This window comes from Penaeus monodon, chromosome 7 (genome assembly GCF_015228065.2).
Source record: "Penaeus monodon isolate SGIC_2016 chromosome 7, NSTDA_Pmon_1, whole genome shotgun sequence".
Taxonomy (NCBI): domain Eukaryota; kingdom Metazoa; phylum Arthropoda; class Malacostraca; order Decapoda; family Penaeidae; genus Penaeus; species Penaeus monodon.
Window position 1 is genome coordinate 721,204 of NC_051392.1, and position 7,580 is coordinate 728,783.

The following is a 7,580-nucleotide window of genomic DNA, read 5'->3' on the forward strand; positions in this document are numbered from 1 at the left end:
GATGCTGGTATTTGGCATGAGCAGTCGCGCATGCTAAGGCGACGATATAAGCCCCTGGCAGCGGGGCCCGGGCCGCTATGAATACTACCCAAGTGAAGGCTTGATGAATGTGGATTACTGCTAAAATTAGCATTTCATGTGTGGGTGTGTCATATTTGTGCGTCTAGAGTGGCAGGGAAGTGGTATTTACTTTTGTCTGCCGTTGCACATAGGTGAGTTTTGTTGGTCATTAAGCATTTAAGGATAGTTGTTTGTTTATTAAATAAATGTTGCATTTTATTTTCTGAAATGAACAGATTTGACTAAATCAGATAATAATTTTCAACAATTTTTTTTTCCATTCCAAGTCATTAGTTTTGAAGCTGTGCCCTTTTTAATTTAAAGATGGTCTTGCTCCATTTTGCTTTACATTTTGAAGATTTCTCCCATTTTGTTTTTAAGCATTGGGAGATGGAACTAGAAAATAAGGCACTGTAAATGTAGCTTATCTTAGCTTGATTAGATATAGCAACATCATTAACTATACAATATAATCTGTAGGAAATGAGGCTAATAATGGCCTATTTTTACAAGCACTCACCATAGCCTCCGTGCTATCAGTGCTCAACAAAATAACGACATAACATCCACCTAGTTTATGGCTTGCCACCAAATAAGGAATTAGTCCAAGCATTATCTTGCCATACATGTGCGAGGGAGGTTTGTTGACTTTTGCTGGAGCACTAAAGGCATGGAGGCCACAGTTATCAAAGGACCTCATCCCAGGTGGTCTTGGAGAAAAAATTAGTTATTGTATAATTATGAAAAACAAGATATACAGAGTAATGTTGAGAAACTAATAAAGTATGAATCCAAAGCCAGGCTTGGAGAGAAAAAAATTCTGTCCATTTTTTGTTTAAAGATACAGAGAGATTCTAAACCTTTAATGACTTCTTACCTTCAGGATCAGATAAACACATGCCTCAAATGGGGGAGACATGCAAGATCACCTCCGGTTCTTTGGGCTGATCGGAGGGTGAGACGAGACGATGAGCTGCAGAAGTGACAAGGATGAACGATCCCAGGAGGAATCAAGAATTAGGTGAACTTTCTCTCTCTTTTTCCTTTTCTCTTTGTCTTTTCTCTCTGTCATGTTTTTGCTTTCTTTTTTTTCTTTTCTCATTACTTTTCCTTTTAATCTTTCTTTTTTTTCTTTTCTCTTTACTTCTCTTTTTTCTTTCTTTTTCTTTTCTCTTTACTTCTCCTTTTTCCTGTCTTTATCATTTTTTCTACCTTTATCCTTTTTTCTTTTTCTCCAATTCTTTTTTTCTGTTTCTGTTTCTCCATCCTCTCTCTCTCTCTCTCTCTCTCTCTCTCTCTCTCTCTCTCTCTCTCTCTCTCTCTCTCTCTCTCTCTCTCTCTCTCTCTCTCTCTCTCTCTCTCTCTCTCTCTCTCTCTCTCTCTCTCTCTCTCTCTCTCTCTCTCTCTCTCTCTCTCTCAAGCACACACACATTCTCTTTCTTAGACATGCTATTTGGACACCTCCTCAATTTACCTCCTAAAACTCAAGATGTTACCCCATTATAGGTATATGTGAAATATCTACCATCTTTGCCTTACACCTCCCAACTAGTTTGTCTTGGTCTCTTGCTTTTTTGTTTTTATGCATATATTGATTTTTTATTATTACTATTATTTATATTTTTGTTTCTCTAATTTATTTTTCCAATACAGCCCCAGCTTACAGTGGATAGACCCAAAGGAGGAGTTAGATGATGAGGCAACATGCGAAGCTCTGGTCACCAGCCGAAAGGCACTGTATGCCAGACAACTCATAGAGAAAATGGAGGAAATGAAACTAGAAGAAGAGATTCAACAGAAGGTTAAGGTAAGAAATAAATCTTATGACTTTTCTCTATTTGTCTTTTCTGACATATTTTTGAGTCTGTCTCTCACAACACTTCTCCATGATGCCATATCAAGTATTAGGAGTTGCAACTAGAAAATAAGGCAGACTGTAAAAGTAGGCATCAATATGCATAACTATATAAAACAATATTATCAGCTATACAGAATAATCTGTGGGCACTAAGATTAATTCTTATTACTACAAGCACTTGTCATGGTTTCCATGCTGTCAGCATTCTAGCAAAAGAAAAACACACATCCATCTACTATACTCTGGCAAGTTAGAGCTTTTAGATCTCTCAGATAGCTTGTCACCAAATAAGGAACTAGTCCAAATGCTATCTTATCATACATGTGCGATGGAGGTGTATTGGCCTTTGCTGGAACTATTGAGGCTTTAGTTAACCCCCTTTGCTCTTTAAACATGATATTTTTGATCTGTTCATCTTCTCTTTGGCCTTTCCTCTTCTTATATTGGCATTTGCTAAACATGTATCACAAAACCACATAAATATTTCCTCATTGTGTCCAAAACCAGTGCATCTTAGTTTTGTTTGTGTACCTGTTTTGTTATACTTTTTTTCTCTCTATGTTTTTAGAAGCAAGGAACCATTTTTTTTGGAATTTAAGAAGTTAAGATATAAATAAAATATTGCCAGATCATATTCAGATATTATATATGCAAGTAAAGTTTTTTTTTTTTTTACAAGTTTGTACACCTTATGTTTGATATAGTAATAACTATTCTTTTGACAAGGTATTTGATTTGCCAAAAAAAAAATTATGAATTTGTGTACTGCTTATGATCACCATAGAAATAGATAACAGTAAAGTTATTGTAAAATAATACAGTATTCCTGATATCAGAGAAATTTTCATTAGTATTATTTCAGGAAAAAAAAATAAAATAATAATCTGTAAACGCTTTCTCCAGAGGAAATGTAAAGATAAGTACAGTGAGTACATGAAACAGTTAGAAAACATCTATAAGAATGCAGAAATCCAGAGAAAGGAGTACCTTGACCAACGCGACAGGAGCCTAGAACTTGAGGAAACTCAGCTTCGACGGCGAGAGGAAGACGACGCCAAGATAATAAAGAAACAAGAGTGAGTAGACGTGAGAACTCGGTAGGATAAAGATTATGAAGATAAGAAGGTGTACAAAACTGGGTTCATGTTGTTTGGAGGATCTGTGTGGAGTGTGTATGGGAAATAAGCCGTAAATGATCAAAGATATTTTTGAGTGTGTAAAGATGACGGTAAGTTTTATGAAATTTTGTTGATATTTGATTTCATGTAGAGAATTGTAGGTATTAGAGTTACATACATTTTGATGCTTAAAATGTCCTCACTACTCCAACCAGAGAGGAATACAGCCAATACATAGCACAAGAATCACGGAAGCTGCTGGCAATAGTTGAAGAAGCACAGCGGAAGGAAGCCGAGCAGGCCAGCCAAAGGAGGGCCCTCTTGAACCAGCTGCAGAATTCCAAGGGTTCCTTCGTCACCAAGATTTCACAGATGAATCAGCAGTTGAAGTATGTTAGCGTGTAATTGAAGTTATGTTTAGTATAGAAAGGCAGTTAATAGTTTTCTTAAATCCAACTGGACTTAGACTCTTCAGACGAGATGATGAAATCCAGTTGATTTTTTTTTTTAATATCTCATTTTCTGTTAAACTTTTTGTCATTGTCTTTCTGTGGATAGTATCACTACAGTAATGTGTTTTGCCATTTATATTCACATAAAAGTCTGTAATTCAGAGTAACAGATGAGCATATTTTATACAAAGTAAAAAATAATGCACTAATAAAATCGTAAAGGAAGAACAAAAATATTGGCTGGAGTTGAGGCAAGAAAAGACCACAGCTGACCATAAGTGATCCAAGGGCACAATTTAACATTACAACGGACACAGTGGAAGAAGCAGTATATTGGCCCTCAGCCACCATGTGAGAATGACTGGTGGGAGGTAAAGAATGCCAGACAGTGCATGAGTAATTTATATTCCACCAAGACACTTGAGTATCCCCATGAAACCACAAAATATAATCTTACATTGGCCACCATGGAGGGCGTAATAAGAAGGGTGAAAATTAGAATGTTATCAAAATGGGTGAATGGAGCTTGGAATATAAATGCAGTTTATGCCATAAGTGTCCATCAAAATCAGTTCTGAAGTTCTGAAGCCACAAATCGTCTCAACAGTAAATATGTACTCACTACTGAATTAGACATGATTAAACTATTCATAATGTAGCTGTTTCATGTAGTAGTAGTAGTTGTAGTTTTTTATTTACTATACCTCCATGTTATATACAGTTATAATGTTTAAAATGTCTACAAATAAAATTGAGAAATCTATCTCACAATTTAAGATATGTGCATATTATCTACTGGTCTTTACACCAAGTAAGGTCACAGGGCTCATGTACATTGTCGATTCCTGCAAGAAATTGTTTATTAATTTTATCCTACCATTTTTTTTTATAGTGATCTCCAAGATAGACAGTTTTTGGAACCCTCAACTGAGAGCTTCCTCAACGATACATTAACACACGTCTCGGAGGTGATAGATGGAGCGGAACAGGAATGCGTAGGCCAGCCTGAACTCCAGCTGGCGCAGCAGACACTACAGGATGCCATTGTTTATGTTGACAATCTTAATGCCAACCTCAGTAAGTAGTGATTGATTAACAGGTGAAGATTAGTCTCAGGTAATGGGGAAACACAGATCAGAAGTTCACAGAAATTAGAGCATTTATATCTTGCTATATTTCTTTCTATTTCTTTTCTCTGTTTTTCTTTCCCTCTCTCACTCTTTTTTTTTTCTTTCATTTTCTCTCTTTTTCATTCTTTTTCTCTTTTTTTCTTTCATTTTCTCTCCCCATCTTTTTTTTCTTTCTTTCTTTCTCCCTCTCTCTCTTTCTCACAGACCAAGAACTTATATGTTTAGAATGGCTATCAGTACATATCCTTTTCTTTAGCCAGCAGCACAATCACTTTCCATATAAGACATGTATAATGCATGTGCTAAGTGTGGGAAGTGGTTGCATTCATGTCCAGTTTTTTACATTATGGCCCTTTTTATGACTGGGATTTGAGGTTTTATGAGATTATAGGATCATAGACCAATTTTAAACCAAATATTGCAGAAGCTAAGGTAGAAGAGAAAAAGAACTTACAGCTAGAGGAGCAAAGGAAAGCAGCCAAGGAAGCAGAAGAGGCAGCAGCAGCACAGGCACGGGCACAAGCAGAAGCAGAAGCTGTGAAACCAGAGCAGCAAGCTGCAAACATAACACAGCAGGGCACCAGTGGCCAGACAGATGGAAGAAAACAAGATGCAAGTGTTATGTGTATCACACTGATAAGAAATGGGAAGAAGAGGTGAGTTTGAAATGACATTTGTGTGACTGCTTTTGGAATCAGCTGGAGGTGTGTACTCAGAGATGCTTTCCTTACGCATTGAGAGGACTGGGTCCATGTAATGCTCTTCGTGGACTGTTCTTTTGATTTGGTTCTGTGACAAGTTGGCAACCATGCCATAATCCAAGAAGAGTAATGGTTTTGTACAGATGTGTGCATGTGCATTGAGTGCATGTGCACAAAACACACACAATCAGTGACTAAAGTGCATATGTTTCTACAGATCACCTATATTAGGCACAGTATTTGTAATGTCCAAAATAAAAGAGAAACAAGGAGAGGGAAGGGGGGAAAATAAATATGAAGGCCACAAGACAGTTTAAGGGGAGAGCTAGCAGGCAAATGGTGGATAGCAAAATTATATATATATATATATATATATATATATATATATATATATATATATATATATATATATATATATATATATATATATATATATATATATATTATAACCAATATTACTAGTTTATAAATTATTGTGATAGTATAAGAAAAAGAAGTAATTGGTTATGGGTTACTCCAGTGCCCCTCACTGGTTCAGCGTATGTAGTATGAACATAGATTTATACACTGGACAATACTGTCTAAGGTATATTTATCTAATAATAGTATATGTAATGTAAGTATGTGCATATAACTGCTGATAGATGGAATTCTTACATACTGAATTCAATTATTACAGGTTTGCAGAGATGCAGAAGAAAGTGGAGCCGTATCTGAATGTCCAAGGGCAGGTGGATAACAAGAAGCGGATGGATCTGAACCGTGCCATGGGAGTGATCAATCAGCTGAGCTTAATAAATCACAGTGTGAACAGAGAAAAAATTCAAAACATCATCAGATTATTATCGGGAAGGCAGCTCCAAATAGGAACCAAGATGTACAGTACCGAAAACAATCCAGTGTTGATGGCGTACGTGAAGAATCACATTGCCAGCATGATCGTCAAGCTGGGTCATGACAAGCAAGCTGGGGGAGGTGTCGGGGTAGCTGCATATGCTTGGCTTATGACAGAGTTAATCCAGATTCACCCAGATATGTGGGACCTGTTTCTTTTCCACATGTTTGAGACATGTCCCTACCTCATTCCTATTTACCCTCTAGCCGAGGAGGGCCAGAGCGAAGAGGAGTTTGAAAAGGCTAGAGGGTTATACAAGAAGGAGAAACAGGATGCTTTTTGTGGGCGTATGGGAAATGCTGCCCTTATGTATGGATTGGTTTTGTATAGACTTAAGAATAAGCCAGAAAGTGCTTTCCATGCACCTGTATTAGGATGGGAACTTTTGGTAAAAATGTGTTCACTGCCACCCATATCTGGTGTAACGGCAGCTGTCCTCCACTCCTTCCTGAGTGCATTTGGTGTTTGTCTTCAGCAAGTATATGACAAACAGTTTACAAAATTAATGGTCTACATAACCACTGTGTACTTACCCAAAATAGAGGCATCAACTGGAATGGGAGGAGCTCAGTCTCTAGATCAGTTAAAGAAAATGATTGACACATTAAAAAGAACCAGAAACTTCAATAAATATGAGCATGTGGATAAGTTTAAATAAAATTGATCTTTTAAGAATTATTCTGCTTCATTTTATTTTAAAATATACAGTTGACTCATTTGTAATGACAATAGTCACCAGTGACTATTCTAAAAGGACTTGTGAATGATATAATCACTATTTTTATTGGTCTTTGGACTGAAACTGAACTCCCTTCACCTTTAACCTCATAATTTGTTAAATGTATTAAGCATTTATTAAATATACTTTTAGATGAATAAAAAATGTGTCCACCCCTTTGTAAAACATGTAATCAGAGAATAGAGTGTATAGTTCCCATTCTTCAGAAAAGTAAACTATATTCATCATTGTTCAGGAGAGACATGCTAATTTACAATAAATGAAAATTTACCCAAATTGTCTGTCTTATCGTGAACCTAAATTCAATATTGATAAGCTTCTTTTGGTGAAAATGTGCAAGACAGAAAACTTGTGTGGGGTCTTGGTGAGTGTACACATGCATATGGATATATAATGTGTGTGTGTGTGTGTGTGTGTGTGTGTGTGTGTGTGTGTGTGTGTGTGTGTGTGTGTGTGTGTGTGTGTGTGTGTGTGTGTGTGTGTGTGTGTGTGTGTGTGTGTGTGTGTTGCAATTCCTTTGTAAATTATATAGACCTTGGTTTGTGTGTGTGTGTTTATCCGTGTTTGGGGGTGAGAGAGACAATTATATTTTATATTTGAAAAAGTTTTGTTCAACAAATACTTCTG

The 7,580-nt window shown here is 36.5% G+C and overlaps 1 protein-coding gene across 1 annotated transcript; it reads left to right on the top strand.

The window, feature by feature from the left end:
• The first annotated feature begins 943 nt into the window (after positions 1–943).
• LOC119574934 (nucleoporin GLE1-like) lies at positions 944–7,229 on the top strand. The gene is made up of 7 exons (XM_037922220.1): positions 944–1,081; positions 1,714–1,867; positions 2,822–2,994; positions 3,252–3,425; positions 4,381–4,565; positions 5,043–5,274; positions 5,999–7,229. The coding sequence occupies exons 1-7, from the start codon at positions 1,029–1,031 to the stop codon at positions 6,870–6,872; spliced, it is 1,845 nt and encodes a 614-aa protein (XP_037778148.1). The 5' UTR covers positions 944–1,028; the 3' UTR covers positions 6,873–7,229.
• Positions 7,230–7,580: the final 351 nt, after the last annotated feature.

Coding starts and splice junctions, on each gene's coding strand:
- LOC119574934 (XM_037922220.1), top strand. CDS start 1,029: ATGAGCTGCAGAAGTGACAAGGATGAACGATCCCAGGAGGAATCAAGA. Junction 4,566..5,042: donor CAATCTTAATGCCAACCTCA/GTAAGTAGTGAT, acceptor CAAATATTGCAG/AAGCTAAGGTAGAAGAGAAA. Junction 5,275..5,998: donor ATAAGAAATGGGAAGAAGAG/GTGAGTTTGAAA, acceptor CAATTATTACAG/GTTTGCAGAGATGCAGAAGA.